This window comes from Myodes glareolus, chromosome 5 (genome assembly GCF_982192425.1).
Source record: "Myodes glareolus chromosome 5, mMyoGla1.1, whole genome shotgun sequence".
Classification (NCBI taxonomy): Eukaryota; Metazoa; Chordata; class Mammalia; order Rodentia; family Cricetidae; genus Myodes; species Myodes glareolus.
Window position 1 is genome coordinate 68,994,158 of NC_142030.1, and position 16,841 is coordinate 69,010,998.

The 16,841-nt window shown below is 43.1% G+C and overlaps 1 protein-coding gene across 2 annotated transcripts in view; it reads left to right on the plus strand.

Annotated features, from left to right (window-relative positions):
• Xpr1 (xenotropic and polytropic retrovirus receptor 1) overlaps positions 1–7,840 on the plus strand; it is a 150,805-nt gene extending 142,965 nt beyond the window's left edge. The window contains exons 15-16 of one of the 2 annotated variants that reach the window (XM_085688082.2): positions 763–984; positions 2,514–7,840. In XM_085688082.2, coding sequence (XP_085544208.1) covers positions 763–984; positions 2,514–2,574 — 283 coding nt within the window. In that variant the 3' untranslated portion in view covers positions 2,575–7,840. The remainder of the gene's footprint in view (positions 1–762; positions 985–2,513) is intronic. The other variant, XM_048421693.3, reaches the window with a different exon arrangement.
• Positions 7,841–16,841: the final 9,001 nt, after the last annotated feature.

Sequence of the window (16,841 nt, forward strand, 5' to 3'; positions counted from 1 at the left end):
AGCAGGCTTGTCCTCAAGCACCTTTACCTGCTGAGCGTTCTCACTGACCCGCAGTCAAATCCATTTTTAAATGATCTGTAATAAGAGTTATAGACCAAGTACTCTGTAGTACCAATTATACTTCTGTCACTGTCCCTCGGCCTGCCCAGCCAGGGTGACATTTCAGTGTTACACCATTTCCTGGTGACAGAGAAGCATAGGCAGAGAAACTCATCCATCATCTTTATAGCTAGTAGTGGTGGAGCCACGATTAGAACGTAGACAATGTTCTAGAGTTGAAGCTCCCAGATTATGCTGTTTTGAAGTCTTGCCTTTGATCCTCTGTACTTATCTTTTATCTTCCAGCAAAGCCCTGTCCTCACTCAGCTTCTCAGAATCCATGTTTTCCATTCCACCTTTTGTTTGAGACAGGGTCTCTCATCAACCCGGAACTTTACCAAGTAGGCTAGCCTGGCTCTTCTGGTCCAGTACAGATCTACCTGTCTCTGCTTCCCATCTTGCCCTTGCTGGAGTTCTGAATGTGCATCACAGTGCCTGGCTTGTTGCATGGGTTCTGGGTTTCCACACTCATGTTCTCGTGCTGGTGAGATAAGTGCTTCACCAACTGAATCATCATCTCCCTAGCCCTCTGATTTTAATATTCTAGCCTGTAGTTGTTGTTTTGTTTTGTTCTCAGTGAGCAGGAACTTGAGTCTCCTGAAAGTTTACAGGAGGTAATATTTTCAGATCTTCACTTGAATGCATCTACCCCATTTTGCTTAGGCGATTTGTATGGAACTTCTTCCGCCTGGAGAACGAGCATCTAAATAACTGTGGTGAATTTCGTGCCGTGCGGGACATCTCTGTGGCCCCCCTGAATGCAGATGATCAGACACTCCTTGAGCAGATGATGGACCAGGAAGATGGGGTGCGAAACCGCCAGAAGAATCGGTCATGGAAGTACAACCAGAGCATATCCCTGCGCCGGCCTCGTCTCGCATCCCAGTACGTATAGCCACCACTTCTGAGTAGAGTACTTCTTTGGTCTTCAACATCACATAACATTAGCTAACAAGCCCTAGACTGAACCAGATGAATCAGCAACTTGCTGATACTCGGCCATGCTTCTTCTCCAGACAGTAGTAGTAACCAGCCACTCTGTGTGATCAACTTCTGGAATGTGTCCTGGGTAATGAAATTTAGAGAGAACAGATAGCAGACTGGAAGGAAAGAGACTGAAGCTAAGCAGTTTCTAAAGGTAGGGAATGTTTAGATAATACTATGAGTGGAAATGAAGGGTAGAAAGGAAAAGCGTGTGTCCAGAACTGAAGTGAGAAAATATAATTGGGTGCACTCACTTGAACTGTCAGACTGGCCAGGCATTTAGACAGTGGAAGCAGGAGGATCAGTTCATGCTTATCCTTGGCTACATAGCAAGCTCAAGACTAGACCTGACTCAAAAAAAAGAAACAAATAGCCAAAAACTAAAAACTGCAAGCTTCATTTTGTAGGCAAGAAAGAAACATGTTCTTTCCGAGGAGTGATATGAAAGGAGATTTTAATGACACTGCACAATGCGGTAGGAAGTTGGGGCAGTAAAGACCTGGATTGGGATCTTAACGTAGGACTAGAAGGAACATGAAGGGCGCGAGCAGAAGGTGCTGTAGCCCGCTGAGCACGGGAAAGTAGACAAAGTCCTGCCGAGCTTTAGCTAGAGATTGGAAAGAATAGAGAAGGCAGGAAGCAGGAAGCTGAAGGAAGTCTTGGGCAAAAGGAAGAGCAAAGTAGCAGAAGTCAACAGGGAAGTCAGCCAGAAGAGCATCGAATCAAGCCAGGCTTCTGCCAAGGAAGGCTTTGACAGACTGGGACTCTGGGGACTGACTAGGTAAGAGAGGGGCCTCAGAGCTGAAGAAAATGTTGGCGGACTAGAATTCCTCGCTGTGAAGGTTTCAGAGCTACCAGCAGAGGGCAGTCTAAACACACTTTCTGTCTCAGAAATGGGGCTCTTAGGCCCCAGATTATGGTCACTTCAGGTGTTTAACGGGAAACTAGATGGCAACCAGAGGATGACGGCATTTAGAGGTAGAGGTTTATGGTACAGAAAGTGCAGGGAAGCTGAGTCTGAGTTCTGACGCTATGATTCAAGCAGCTGTGGCACACCTTCTGAATGTCAGCTTCCCCATCTGCCAAGTGGGAATAATAGTCTCCTTTCACAGACACTACCTTCACACTTGGGGCGAACGAGTTGCAGGACGTTTTCATGTTACTTAATCCCATTTCACACAGTACAAGAATCTCTGCACAGAGTCCTAAGACCGATCATTTTGTGCCAATTGACAATCAACAGTGCTAACCATTTAACTGAGGCACCTGCATTATCATTAGGTAGTCGGTACTCAAACTCCCGGCTTTGTTTTTGAGAGCTACTCTGATGTTTAAGCATAACCCACTGTTGTTCTTGCAGTAGATAGTTCCTGTTTAAGATGAGCACTGTATGAGATCAGTTACATGTTTATTTCCTCTGATTACCCTAGATCCAAGACTCGAGACACTAAGGTATTGATAGAAGATACAGACGACGAAGCTAACACTTGAATTCTCTGAAGTCTCGATTAACATCCTTGGTTTCCTACTCTACAATTCTTCCCTTGACCAACGCAACCTCCAGCACCTTTTTCCAGCTGAGAACAGGAGAAAACAGAACACGTTCCCGGGCTCTTCAGATCGGGTCCTATGGACTCGAGCAAGCTCACTGTGTTTCTTTTCTTTTCTTTTCTTCTGGTTTAATCTTCATTTTCTATTTTTAAAACAAAAACTTCATTTTGCCAATCAGAGGATGTTTTAAGGAACAAAACCTAATATCTTACGAATTGTTTACAATCACAAAGACACAGATGCCCATCAGGATGAAGAACAGGCATTGGAAGAAGGCCTCTGATGGACGGCAATGGACATAACTCAGCTTCCGCCTAGCCCGGTTTTGACTGTTTGAAACCGGACACTGGTTTTTAAATTTTCTGTCAGTTTCTGTGGAGAGCTTTTTCCCTTCCTTCCTAGCCAGCATAGAGCCACTGGCAGCACTTGCAGGGAAAGTGCAGCTTGGAGCAGCACCCTCCTCCACGAAGCTACTTTTTAATTTGATGTGGGTTTTCTCATTTGGGGAGGGCTTTGGGTGGGCGGGGAATATGATGTATTTGTTACATATGGTCTTCTCATTATTTATGAAACTTAACCATAAATGAATGATACTCCTCCTATGAAGGGAGGCAGGAGGAACTAAGGGTAGATGGTATTTGGGAAGGTCAAGCCCGCATACCTTTTCCAGGAAACAGTTTGTACCAGTTTGTACTTTTCCTCTTTCGTTTTAACTTTAAGCCAAAGTTTTATTGCTAAATTTTAAGTTGCTGCTCTAGAGTTCCAAGTGTCACTGTCATGACCTGGCATCCACTTGCTTCCCACTGGTAGACATTCAGAGCGAAGGTTCTGATACTTGTGTCTTTAGGGACAGGTGCATGACTCGCTCATTTACCAGTCCCAACAATGAAGTTCTGCCATCTGCTTCTGCATGGAGGAGAAGTGAGTCCGAGTTCTCCTGACTGACTGGAAAGGCAGGCCTAATTTCAAACTCTTCACACCCTTATTAAATATTTCCCCTTCTGATCTCATCTACCTTACCCAGAATTTGATCAAACTAAAAGTCTTTGGTGGGGACTGTACTTTTGAGCATGTAGAACAAATCCTTCCTCCTTCAACTTACCTTGGCAGCCATTTTTAAGGCCAGCAGTATTAAAAAGTGAGTGTTGGATTTTATGACCCCCCATGATAGAAACCTTTTAAATTTGGGGCCTCTAAACCTGGCCATACTTTTAAAACTATATTTCTTAGAAATTTCAGGCTATAAATATACATTTTTATTTCTTTATCTCATCCCATCTTCCTAAATTCTCTAGAGAAACCTAAAAACATACATTTGACTTTCTTGAAATGGTTGGTATCAAATTTACTATTCTTCAGAACTAGGGGTATAGATCATTGGTAGCAGTAATTGCCTAGCATTCTTGAGACCTTGGGTTTTCTCTCAGCATGGGTGGGGAGGAAAACCACTCTTTAATAAAATTAATATAAATACTAGGAAAAGGTAAGGTCAACTTTAGTGCCCCCAACCCTGGGATCTAGGAGAGCCATCAGAATTCATTCACTTGCCCTTTTCACATTAACTACAGACAGAGAACTAATGACTAGGAAGATGGCCATCGACACTTGCTTTGTTTTAAAAAGTTGGCTGCTGCCCTTTAACCTCCCTTTTGTCGTGAGCCCTGCCTATGCATCATAACAATCCCTCGTTAAAGTTACTGCACTACTAAAATTCCACCTATTAACTCATCAGCTTCTTTATAGAAAGGGTTTCTTTCATTTTTATTCTGACAGAGTTCCAATTTCTTCTTTCAGAATTGAGATTTTAACACATACATTCATATCCCCGAAAGTACATCCAATGTTGTAGGTTCTCTTGCATTTTGTTATGCCAAGCATGTCCCTCGCCCCAAAACTAAAGAAGAAACATTTATTTTTTAAAAAAACAAATTTTAAATAAATTGTATGCTTTATAATAATCAGTGGTAACAATTTAGAGACCCTTTGTAAATTAAAGGTTGCATTATTTCTATTTAGAATTTTTTTTTTCCTAACCTGGGTTTTTGTACTTTCAAGTAGGTGATCAATCTCACTGGTCTCTGAGGTAACATCAGCAAGTACTAAGACTCTATAGAAAAGTCCAGTGACCTATGATTTCTTGTACAAATAAAGTCAGTGGTACTGTGTATCCAGAGCCATATGAATTGGCGGCTTCTTTCTCTGGTAGTCAGTCTGTGTGTGACATGCAGAAACTCACACAGTTGACTTCCACCATTCCAACTCCTTGATGCTTTCACATCAGTTAATATGTGGTCAACTTGGTCTTTCTTCCCCTGTTAGGATCCAGGCCCTAATCAGTATTATTTCTTTCATAAATAATGCAGTGATAGAGTGTATTCATTTTTGGTGTTTGTCCTGTTGCCTACTCGAAGTAAGGCTAACATGTTCTCCAGCTACCACGGCAGATGCCCAGTACTTGCTTACATGCTGCAGCTTCATCTCCCTTGGGAAAGCAAGCATGCACTTCAGTTTTTCCTTTCAAAAAGGCAATGTGCATTTTTCTCACCTTGATTTCATCTGCCCTGAGCACTGTGAACAGTGTGTCCTGTACCCTGAAACTCCTGATGAAAATCTTAGAAGTGAATCCATACCACAGTCATGTTACAGACTAGTCCTTAATTTTAGTTTTATTTGAAAAAGACTCCATTTTTAGTAGTGCTTAAAATACTCCCAAAAGGAACAAAATCGAGAATAAAGTCTGTTTTTCATTTTATACTATGTAGAAAGCAAAGGAGTACAAAGAGCTATTAGCAGTTTGTTCTTAACAAGTGAATACCTATAGCAGAAGCTGCCAATAAGCCTCTGCTGTCAAGCAGAGGCTTGACAATGGATCATTGATAATGTCCTCTCATACAGAGACAAAGGCGTGATCAGAGATGAAGTCATCCGATAATTTGGTGTGACAGTCACGTGTGTCATGTTGGCTTTTTGTCTCCAGCACCCTATTATTAGAAGACTGCTTAGGTTCGGGGACACAGTGTGAAAGAATGCCAGTAACTCAGCAAGAACCTGGACGAACTCTTAGAGGAGGCCCCACTTCTAGAGCCATGACTCCCAGCATTCTGAATGAGAGCGCTGCTGTTTCAGTGGCGTTAGTTCACAGGTGGTGTCTTCCCAACATGGCTCCCTAGTTTCCAAATAGATGGACCTAGCGCAAGGCAAGAGTGGAACTGAGCCGCACAGAAACATGTTAGCACTGAGTTGGAGATGACAGAGAAGACTTGGGCCTTGGCAGCAGGAACAGGGCACTAGGTAAATCACATGACCTTTCTGTCCCTCTACGCCTCCATTTCCTGTCACTGCATCATTTAAGAATAGTTTTTTATACCTAAATTCAATTTTCCATGCAGTAACTACAGAGATTTCTTATTCTAAGGAAAAAATTTAGAAATAACACTGTCTGTGACATTATAGTAAACCCCTGGGATTCTCTGAAGTGATGATACTATTTCATCAATATGTTTTAGGTTATCATTCTTTTACTAGTTTAATAAAATTTGCCTCCCTCTTAATAGATACATCTTACTATAAACAGTGTGCTCTGGTGTCTAAAATTAAGGTAACTTCTTAGACTAAAAGTTGATCATGTTGAATCTTGATCTCCCTCAACTACAGAAACCATACTTTACTCTAATAAACCAGTGTCATTATTGACCAGGTGAAAATAGAAATTCAGATTGAATTTTGAAAATGGTGATCTGTTTTCTACTTGGTCTAATTGGTTTTTACTGGTCATTCACTTCAACATGGATTTCTGCGGTTCTGCTATCAGTCATGATATTAAATCCTAGAGCTCCCAACATGCCTATTTCAAGTTTATACAGTGTCAGAACATGTGGTTGTGTGGGACAGAGCTGGTTCTGTTGTAGCATCCATTTGTGGCATGCTGTGTGACAAATCAGCATTCTAGCCTGCATTAACCACACTCTTCAATGAATAGTAGCAAAAAGCATCTCCTTTGATTTGAAAGAGCTGAAGTCAGACAGTACAAACATTTGCCTGATGGAGAAGAGGTGCTGATGCCTTTCTCACACAAACTTTCAAAGCCGATACTGAGCTGCCCCCGGAAGCAACTTTCAAAATGTATTTTCTTGTGGTGGATGAGGAAGTGATGGGGACAAGATGAGTTTTCCCTGAAGTGGGGAGAATCCTATCAATTTATAACTGAATGTGTTTCCTTGTAGCAGACCTTTGGATTATTTTATTAAACCAATGCCAGCTTCAGTTTTTTTTTGTTTTTGTTTTTGTATGGTGCCATCAACCTAGGAGGACAATCAAATGACCTATTGTTTGCCTTGGATTCGGTGTCTATTGATTCTCATCTTGTATACCTCTGAACTTAATTTCTACTTCACGCCTATCCATGTGAGCCATGACGAGTCAGAGGGCAGCTAGCAGCACTGCTGGATGGCTGTGGACCTGTGAGAAAGGGCAGGGTCCTGCCTCCCTGTTTCAAATGCTATTCCTGAAGTTCTTGCCTACACTTCTCCCAACATCCTTAACAAGACTAGTGTGCTGTGGACATGGAGAAGGAGTTTTTGTGACATTGTTATTGTTTGAACTGTTAAGGTAAAATTGTAAACCACTCCTGTTTCATCTGCAAAAAGAACAAAACCCTTGAAGCTTTATCACATTGTGAAGACTCTGGGTTAGCACAGGAGCTTGTATCAGTGAAGAGCAGGACGGAAATGGGGTGAAACTTGTTATTTTTCTTTCAAGTCCTCTCTCTACTGTGTTACACACACACACACACACACACACACACACACACACACACACACTCCTCCACCCTGCCACACCGTGTTGGTCAGATGATGCTGTCCTGTAACTCCCTGAGCTATAGTTGTCAAGAGTAACTATGGATTGTGATTAGTCCTCTGTGGGTGACTCTTGCCCCATTTGCCCCCTTGCTTTCTTCCCTACTCTCCACTATGGTGAATGGAAAAGGTGACGTCAAAGAATCAATGCTTGCTTGGACTCACGTCGTATCTGTGACTATACTATTAGCTGTCTCCTTTTTCCTTCTTCTATGGGTAGAATTCTTATGACCTGTGGAGTTCTTTTCTGGATAAGTAGGTTAAATGCACAATGTGGTACTGTTCTATAGTTTCTAGATGGTTAATGTGCTTATGTGTTTTTAAAAGAAAATAAGTGATTGGTTTCAAAACTCTGGCCTTTTTCATTATTATAAGCTCTGTTTTCCAGCAGTTTGCTGACTTGTCTCTGGGGAGTGCTTTGTGTCACTGTGTGCCTTTCTCTCTGGGGGTCTTGGAATCTTGATTATTAATCCCCTTAGTACTAATAAGTATATGGACCTAACACAAACAGCTTACAATGGTGAATTGGAAAAACAGAATTTGCCATATTCAAAAACAATTTTTTAAAAAGGCAGACATAGTCTTCTAAGCCTATAATCTCCAGCACCTAGAGGCTGAGGCAGGAGAATTGCTATGAGTTTGAGGCAGACCCTGGCCACCTGGATTAGAGGGGGGGGGGATTCAAATAATCTTAAATGGCTTTTTTTCCCCAAGGTATGGCTCTAAAACAATGGAATTGATCCAGCAAGCTTTGTCTTTTCTTACACAAAGAATCTTGCTGTTAAATGAGACACCGTGTGTAACTGCATGCTGGACAGCAACACCCTTGTTGCCTCACAGCTCATGCCCAAGGTGGGGAACGCAACTCTTCCTGCTGGGTCCTGGGTGACTAGGGAAAGTTAGGAAACTCACTGACCCTGAGAGGAAGAGAGGGAAACGGTCTGCTGACTGTATGGTAGAGCCGTCACCTTCATGCTGTTGCTGTCTCTCCGTCTCCTGTTTCTCTGCAGGCTGAGACCTTTATGGTGATGGGGTTTCCAAGCTAACGGGCTAGGCTGGAAGTAGCATGAGCCAGAAGAGCCACCCCTTTCCTGTAGCCCAGCATTTGTGTGCCTGTGGCCTCCATGCTTGCCAAATACACAGCACTGCAGTTACATGTGAGCCAGTGGGCAGTTTTAATTTTAATTAAGACCCAGAGCAGATAAATCTGTAATCCTAGATAATCCCAGAAGCCCAGTGGCTCTTTTTACCAGCACATCCAAAATCCTTGAACTTTTAGCATCTGTATCTTTATGATTTTTTTAATTAAACCTTTTCAAAGGTTATGAAAATATTAGTTTATTCTTTCTGACTTTCCACTTTCCCCCTTAAAGACATTGTTTAGTTCTTATATTTTTAAAGATTTACACATTTGTTGAGTCCCTGCCATGTACTCAGTCAATATTACTTGACTTTCACTGAAGTTGGTTTTGTTAACTTTATGAATCTGAGATGGTAAAAGTTACTTTTATGAAACCATTAGCAAAATGATCTAGACTCCTGGATGTTTGCACCAGAATAAGCTGGATTTTTCTCTCCCAGATCACAGGGGCTCTTCATTCTGTCTGGGGCAATCATTAAAGCCTATCCTGGGTACTTTTCATCCCTTAAAAAACAAAGTGTGGGGGCTGGAGAGATGGCTCAGAGGTTAAGGGCACTGCCTGCTCTTCCAAAGGTTCTGAGTTCAATTCCCAGCAACCACATGGTGACTCACAACCGTCTGTAATGAGGTCTGGTGCCCTCTTCTGACCTGAGGGCATACACAGAGACAGAATATTGTATACATAATAAATAAATAAATAAATAAATACACCTTTGTTTAAAAAAAAAAGTGTGGAACAGAACAAGATGGCAGTCAAGATGCTCCAATTATCATCTCTCTACAGACATTGCAAGTTCAGGTACCAAAAACACTACACTCTGGACAGCTAAGGAAATTCAGTCAAAGCCCACAGTGCTTGGTGTTAGCATGACAATGAAAAGACAGGCTAAAAGTCCCATGGTGGTTCATGACTTTAATCCCAGGACTTGGGAGGCAGAGGCAGGTGGATCTCTGTGAGTTCAAGACCAGGCTGGTCTACAGAGCGAGTTCCAGGACTGGCTCCAAAAACTACACAGAGAAACCCTATCTTGAAAAACCAAAAAAGAAAGAAAGGGAGGGAGGGAGGGAGGGAGAGAGAGAAAGAAAGAAAGAAAAGAAAAAAGAAATATATGCCCTTGCCACCACACTCTCTTCTACTTCGGTGAGCCCAGCGGAGGCATTTCCTATTTTATTAAAGGGAGCCCTCCTCAGTTAATTCCCATTAAGTCGAGGCCTTTGACTCGAAACCGAGTTCCAGGCTTATCATGGTAAAATCCAGTGATAATATGGCTTACTGTGAGCCTCAGGCAGCTCAGCTATTAGCTGGTGCCCACAGGTTTTGAAATTGCCCTGGTATCAGAAAGAGACCTGCAACCCAGTAGGATAGGTCCATGTTGGTCTGCATCACTGCCAGCTATGGGGTGGGCTCTGATGCCACTCCCCAAAGTTGTACAGGTCTCCATGATCATATAACCAGGTTGTAACGAAGCTATCACTGGTCTTGAAGGCCAAGTGCAGTGTAGTGTGCTTCAAGTACCTATTTACTGAAGCCAGGGTAAGCACAAGAAGACATCGCTCTGGAACTTGCAGATGAAACCCCATTCCTAGGCCTGCCTATGCATGGAGCCTTAGGAAGAGCTTCAGTGCCAAGAGAATACATATAACCCCAGTATGCTGGCCTAATATTGCAGCTAGCATCACCTGTGGCTAGTTGCAGGAATCTTGGACCACAAGTCTCCAGCAATAGGCAATCTATAGCTGTGTGACTCTTGGTCCTACCCCAGTGTTGTGTTGGTCTTAAATGGGCTATTTATTCAGATTACATTTAGTATCAATAGTGGTCATGGTTATGACATAGGAATGGAATTGGGGTTAGTTCATCTGTGGTGAGTCTGCATGTAGTTACATAGAATCCCACAGTGCCTGACCACATCGTGGTAACTATGGGGAAAGTATGCAGGCATCCTCCAACCCCAGAGGGAAGTTTAAGAAGACAGACTGCTGCTATTGCTTAATAGTCTCCTGGTTCTTTCTCAACAACGCACCAAGAGTAAGTATATCTGGGATAACCCGGCATAGGCCATCCTCTATAGTGAAACAATTCATACACTAACAACAGACTCCCTGCAAATCGGGACCTAGGCATCAACCAGCCAGTGTGGAAATGGTGACTGTAGCCAGCTTAGGAAATCAGGAAATACGTGCACAAACAAAGCCAGATGAAGAACAGTGGAATGAATAACTTGTAAATACCTACTCCTTCAGTGTGCAGATGACCCAGGAAGAACTTGAGGAAAGCATGACCTCACCTCATCAAATCCAGAAACACGTGAGAATAACCAGTAAAAGAGAAACTTGAGCGTGTGTAGCCACTGTATGAGGATACTCAAAGAGATGAAGAAAACAAATCTTTCTTACTCAGAGAATATAACCACAGATGGAAGAATCTTAAAAATAAAATATTTGGGAAAATTCAAATCAATAGAAAGAAGCAACAGCAGGAAAGATCAAACAATAGAGACTCCAAGCTTAAAAATGGTAATGTAAGAATATACAGTTGAGAGAGAGAAAGAATCATGGAGAAAGTTTACAGAGACTTTGTGACAGCATTAAGAGAAAATATTTGGATTGCTGGCAGAAGAGGCTTGGAAAGTTTATTGAAAGAAATAACACAAAAGTTCCCCGAGACTAGAAAAGGGCACATCTGGGTAAAGGAAAGTCAAGATCACTAGTCAGTTTAACTAGATCCTGAATCTAGCCCAAGCTAAAAAAAAAAAAAAAAGAATTAAGCTCTAAAGGGAAAGAAGGAAGAGAAAGGTCTCAAGACTGCATGAGAAAAAACATGCAAGAGTGCCTCAGTTCTCCTGCTGGCAGTCATTTGACAGGCCAGAAGAGAATGGTGTTAGAGTCCTGTAAGTACTGAAGGGAGAATAAAATGCTCAACCAAGATCACTGTATCCAGGAAAGCTTTCGTGTAGAAAGACAGGAGAAACAGATATTCCCAGATCAACAGAAGTGGAGCGTTCAGCAAGACCTGTGCTGTAAGAAATGTTAGCCAGATACAGTGGCTGGCCCCCACGATCTCAGTAAGGAGGAATGGAGGTGTAGAGCTTATTTGTATATTTTGTGCTTCCATCTCTATGGTAATGTTAAATTTTTATTTCCAAGAAGTAATCTCTACATATGTTTTTGTAGGAGTTATAATAAAGAGAAAGCACACTACTAAATTACTTAACCGCTCTAGGAGACGAAGAAAGCAAGCAAATGTGAGAGAGTTACCAGTAGGAAAGAGATGCTCCAACACAGACTAGGTGAGCACCCCACTTTCAGCAATGGGCCAATCGTACAGACACAAAGCCAACAAGCGTCAGAGTAAAATTGTACCCCAGATCATATGGAGCTTGCAGACACCCATAGAACATTCTGTCCAACAACCTCAGGCTATATGTGAGTGCATGGAACATATGTCAGAGCATGGAACATCATCTACGATAGATGGAGAAAGTGATCTAGCTGTCTGTACATAGCAAGAGAAAAGGCCTGCAGTGAAAACTGTTACTCACAGTGCAAACAGAGGTTGGGGTTAAGGCAGCAAGGTTGAGGGCAGAAGGTAGATAAAAGGGCTTGTAGCTGGGTGTGAAACGATGGAGCTACACGGATGGGAGGAACAGAGCTCTGCAGGGATGGCAAGCCAGCTGCCCTCCACCCTGAGGCCCTTGAGGAACATAAGACATCATTATTCTCCCTCTCCCTCATTTTGTAAATTTAATTGCATTTTATGTGAATGAGTATTTTGCCTACATGTATGCATGTGCACCATGTGTGTGCCAGGTGCCCACAGAGGTCAGCAGAGGACATCGGATCCCCCTGGAACTGGAGTTACAGATAGTTGTGAGCCGCCATGTGGGTGCTGGGTCTTCTGCCATAGCAACAGTGTTCTTAGTCATTGAACCGTCTCTCCACCCCTGCTTTCATGCACTCTTGCATCTAATGCAGTTTGTAGCAAGCTGAACTGTTAAATACGAGGTAACCAAAACAGACTGCAGCAACTGTGATAGAGTGAACTCCCATGTAAAAACAAAGAAGAGTCTACTTAACACCCAGAAAGCCACCTGTGAGGTCACCACTGGCAACACAAGCTGGGGCTAAATCTACAGGACAGTCAAGTTCAAGGTCAGCAGCTAGCAAAGCACAAGTCAGAGGTGGGTGTGTCAACCACCCCTAGCTGGGTGGGCAGTGCATGAACTGTGTGTGACCTACCTTGAGCCATGGCAGACAGACAAAGAGCATAACCCTCCATGGTCTTGGCTCATGGTAGCCCAGAGACTAATTGTTGTGGGATATTTTGATCACGTTCTGACACTCCTGAGATTGTCCAATAAAGTAATACCTTGAATTGGGGCAGAACCAGTGACTAGCTGACCAGAACTGGTCATGGAGAAGCCGGCAATTTGAATAGAGAAGAGGCCCAGGAAGGAAAGGGCAGGGGCTAAAGTTTGAGCTTGCTTCGTTCTGGGATGACAACATAATACCCCTGACAAAAGTAAGACATGGCAGTACCTGGTTGTAATCCCAGACACTCTGGAGGCTGAAGCAGGGGGATTGTGAGTTTGAGGTCAGCTGGGACACACAGCAATACCTGGTCTCAAAACATAAACACTCAGAAACCAGTAATAAAAACTTGGGAAATGACACCAAATACATGGAAATGATATGACTTACTTTTGAATAACCCATGAGCCAAGGAAATGAACAAAGGGATTTAAAGAGTCTTTAAACATAAATGGAGACATAACACACAAAAGTCTATGGTCTACACCCAGAGCAGTGTTGATGGACATTTACAGCCACCAGTGCCTTGAGATGCAGTGACAGATCTTGTGAGATCTTTGTACTTTAAATGTAGGCAAGGTACCAACCATAGCAATCCATTCTTGCAGCTCCAGCAGGGAGAATGCAGGGGGCTGGGGTCGGGAGTGAACTCTAGACTAGACTGGACTATGAAGCAAGAGCTTGTCTCAAGGGCCAAGAAAAGAAAGAATGAGGAGACAGGGAGAGGAAGGGGATGAAAGGATATAAAAATTGAGACAAAAATATGCAATATCTATAAAACAAAGAGTCACCTCTTTGGAAAGATAAAACGGAGCAAATGTTTTGCTAAACTAATTCCTAAAAGAGACTGGGGTGGTGGCGAAAAGGAGGGCTGAGGAGAAAGCTCAGCTGGTGATGTGCCTCACACACACAAGAACCTGAACTCAGTCCTCATGTTAAAAAGCCAGGCATGGAAGACACTTGTAATCCCAGTACCAGATGGAGACAGGAGGATCTCTAACCCTCAGTGGTCAGCCAGCCAATCTGAATCTGTAAGCTCCAGGCCAGCGTGAGACCCTGTCTTAAAGAACAATGATAGCCCCTGAGGAACAGTATTTGAGGCTGTCCTGTAGCTTCTACATGTGATGGAGGAGGGTTATCTGTCTATTGTGTTATTTTCATTGGTCAATAAAGAGACTGCCTTGGCCCTTTGATAGGACAGAAAAATAGGTAGGCGGAGTAAACAGAACAGAATGCTGGGAAGAGGGCAATGGGGCAGACGCCATGGAGCCAGCCACCAGGTCAGACATGCTGAATCTCTTCCGGTAAGCCACCACCTCGTGGTGCTACACAGATTATTAGAAATGGGTTAATCAAGATGTGAGAGTTAGCCAGTAACTAACTCTCTAGAGATAATGGGCCAGGCAGTGCTTAAATGAATACAATTTGTGTGTTGTTATTTCCGGGGCTAAGCTAGCCGTGCGGGAGCTGTGTGGGACGAAATATAGGCCTGCCCGCAGCCCCTCACTACATACATGCGCACACACACACACACACACACACACACATACACACACACACTGCTGCACCTACACACAAACAGGCACATGCACAAACATGAAAACAGCTGGGTGGTGGTGGTGCACACCTTTAATCCCAGCACCAGGGAGGCAGAGACAGGCAGATCTCTTTGAGTTCGAGGCCAGTCTGATCTACATAGTGAGTTCCAGAATAGTCAGAACAGCTATATGGTAAGACCCTGTCTCAAAAAGAAAAAGAAAAAAAAAAGCAAATAAAATTAATTAAAAAAAATGTCCTGGAGTGATAACTCTGTGATCACTTGCTGTTCTTACAGGGGACCCAGGATCTATCCCCACCACCCACATGATGGTACACATGTCCACAAGCAGCCACAGGCATATGCATGGTATATACACATACATGCAAGCAAAACACCCATACACATAAAACAAAAATAAATAATTCTTAAAAAGTAGTAGTTTTAAAGTGACAACTAAAGCTACAGAAACATAAAAGATCATTAGCATTTGTCATGAACAGTTTATACCAATGAATGTAAAAAAAAAAATGGAGGGGCTGGAGAGAGAGCTCAGAGGTTAAGAGCACTGGCTGCTCTTCCAGAGGACCCTGGTTCAATTTCCCAGCACCCACATGGCAGCTCAAGACTGTCTGTAACTCCAGCTCCAGGGGTTCTGACACCCTCACACAGTTGTATTAATAGATTAAAAATAACTACATTAAACATTTAGTAGCAATACATAATAAAGAAATATATATATAAATATATATATATATATGAGAAATTCCTAGACATACTTGCCTCCCCAAAACTGAATCATGATGAAGTAGAAAACATGAACAAATCAATAAAAAAATAATGAATTTGTATTAATAATTAAAAGTCATCAAATAAAAGTCCAGGCCAAATAGCTTCACTGATGAATTCTACCAAACATTTAAAGAGGAAAAAATGCCAGTTATTTTTCTGGGGGGGTGGGGGGAGTGCTCTTGAGACAGGGTGGTTTGAAAGAAAATGGCCCCCAAAGGGAGTGGCACTATTAGGAGGCGTGGCCTTGTTGGAGTGGGTGTGGCCTGTTGGAGGAAGTGTGTCACTATGCAGGTGGGTAAGCTCCACCTCGTGAGAAAGACCACTTCCTCTTGCCTACAAGTCAAGCTGTAGGACTCTCGGCTACTTTCTCAGCACCATGTCTGCCTGCACACCACCATGATGGTAACGGACTAAGCCTCTGAAACTGTACGCTGCCACCTCAACTAAAAGTTTTCTTGTACAAGAGTTGCCATGGTCATGGTGTCTCTTCACAGTGATGATGACCCTAAAACACAGGGTTTCTTTGTACAGCCCTGGTTGTCCTGAAACTCTGTTTGCAGACCAGACTGGCCTCAAACTCACAGAGATTCACCCGTCTTTGCCTCCTGAGTGCTGGGATTAAAGGCATGTGCCTTTAACCACCTCTTGGTTCACCAATTCTTAAGTGAGTTCAAAAAACAGGCCATGTTTGAGGTTATGGCATAGCTTCCATCTTATTGCTGCCTGCATCCCTCACCTACAAGTGAAGCTGACCTGTCTTATCTTTCCCCTTTTGTTTCAGCTGGCCTCACAGGGTCCCCTACTCTCGTAGGTCTGCCCCTAGGGAGGAACAAGAGACAAGGAGCTGGCTCACCTCGCAAAACTTACTTGTGCTCAGTCCTGGAGATATCATTTGTGTCTTATGATGGGCTTGTGACAAAGCCTGTCTGACAGGACTCAGCATGTATTGGGCAGTTGTAGTCACAAGGTCCTTGTTGACCTGGTGATTGGACGTTTCCTACCAGTAGATTCAGCTGGTAGCTGCACTTCAGACCCCACACATGGAAAGCCTTGAGAAACAGTAGGGGTCAGGCTTTGACTAGTACACCTGCCCATCTACTCGACAAGGTAAGATCAACAGTTACAGGGCTGGGGGAAATGGTCTGACCAGCTGGTCAGAAAAAATGAAGGTTTTAAGGAGTCAGGGGGAGTCTTACAATCACATGTTAGCTCCCATAAAACAGTATCCATCATAGACAACAAAACAGACAAGTGTCCAGTGACTTAGCCCATAGATGTCAGGAAGTCTCTGTCACTGGCCACTCACGTTGGCTCAGTAACAGCAGGTCAAAGTGTCTATCAAACACTTGGATGTAAAGAGGAGACAAGCTATTCATGGGTCAACAGCATGCAGAGTCTATAGAAAAAGGTTTATAGATCTATCACCAAGGTCCAACCTGCCTGGGCATGGCTTTGAGAGCGTTTGATCTACTGGCATAGAACTCCATATAATATCACCGTAGGCCCAAAATCCAGCTTTGCAGCACAAGAGGAATATTATGGGGAACATGTCCCATGGCTATGACACTCA